The sequence below is a fragment of the Cebus imitator genome, unplaced genomic scaffold, assembly GCF_001604975.1.
Source record: "Cebus imitator isolate Cc_AM_T3 unplaced genomic scaffold, Cebus_imitator-1.0 Scaffold293, whole genome shotgun sequence".
Taxonomy (NCBI): domain Eukaryota; kingdom Metazoa; phylum Chordata; class Mammalia; order Primates; family Cebidae; genus Cebus; species Cebus imitator.
The window spans coordinates 1,113,699-1,114,698 of record NW_016107608.1 but is presented as its reverse complement, the minus strand read 5'-3'; the positions used below and the strand labels follow the sequence as shown (position 1 = coordinate 1,114,698).

Genomic DNA, 1,000 nt, shown 5'->3' with positions numbered 1-1,000 from the left:
CCGACTCAAGAGGAAAACCTATGTGTAAATGATGCATTAAGGCAATGCTCCCTGCAGAAAGAGACAATGGAGTTGGGGATGCTGGGAGGAAAGGTTAAATTCTCAGGAGAGTGTGAAATCGTGAGTAAAGAATCCTATGTTCAGCAGCTTAAACTGTGGATGTGGATGAGGACAAGGAGGTCTGGCTCTCCTGTGGCTGTGAGGGGAACTCCCAAGACTGCAGAATAAGGAGTAGAGCAGAGTTCAGAGAGCAATGAGGACACGGAGACAGAAAAGACATCACAGGGTGTGAGCCCATGGGACAGAGAGTTAAGACGAGGCAGAGGTTACAGCAGCCGCTGGAGAGAACAAATGGAGGAGAAAAAGCAGTGGGAGAATGAGCTGTCACCACAGACAGAAATAAGAAGTGAGTGCAGCTAAGAGTCATAGATGTGGCCGGGTGCGGTGGCTCATGCCTGTAATCCCAGCACTTTGGGAGGCCGAGGCGGGTGGATCACGAGATCAAGAGATCAAGACCATCCTGGTCAACACGGTGAAACCCTGTCTCTATTAAAAATACAAAAAATCAGCTGGGCATGGTNAGATGTGATTACCTCTGCACCCTAAGCGTGAAGGCCAGGGAATCCACTTGCTGGCCCGGAGTTTTCTTTTAATCATCTTGAGTTTCCAACCACTTGAGGCATGAATGTGGCCAATGACTTGACGCCCTTGTGTGTTGTCCGTGGAACCTTCGAGTGCATCATCTTCCAGCTGCGGAGGGTTCTTCAACCCAACAGAGGGCTCTAAAACCAGCTCTGAAAACAAAACGACAGCCAATGGCATCCACTAGCATCCATGATCTTACCGTGACTTTCTCTTCCACCCAAAGGACATCAAATCAGGAATGTGGCCTTGGATAAGAAAGTCCAAAGTGTGAGGGGAAGCCATAGAGTGATTTTAATATTTTCTTTTTGTTGATCTTTCTTCCATTACTCAGTAAGGACAAGTTTGTCAGGAGGCC

At 48.0% G+C, this 1,000-nt stretch overlaps 1 protein-coding gene across 1 annotated transcript in view; it reads right to left on the bottom strand.

Annotated features, from left to right (window-relative positions):
- Positions 1–140: 140 nt before the first annotated feature.
- LOC108285178 (neuroblastoma breakpoint family member 4-like) overlaps positions 141–1,000 on the bottom strand; it is a 20,521-nt gene continuing 19,661 nt past the window's right edge. Inside the window, exons 10-11 of the mRNA XM_037729100.1 lie at positions 594–794; positions 141–217 (exon numbers count right to left, since the gene is read on the bottom strand). Coding sequence (XP_037585028.1) covers positions 141–217; positions 594–794 — 278 coding nt within the window. The remainder of the gene's footprint in view (positions 218–593; positions 795–1,000) is intronic.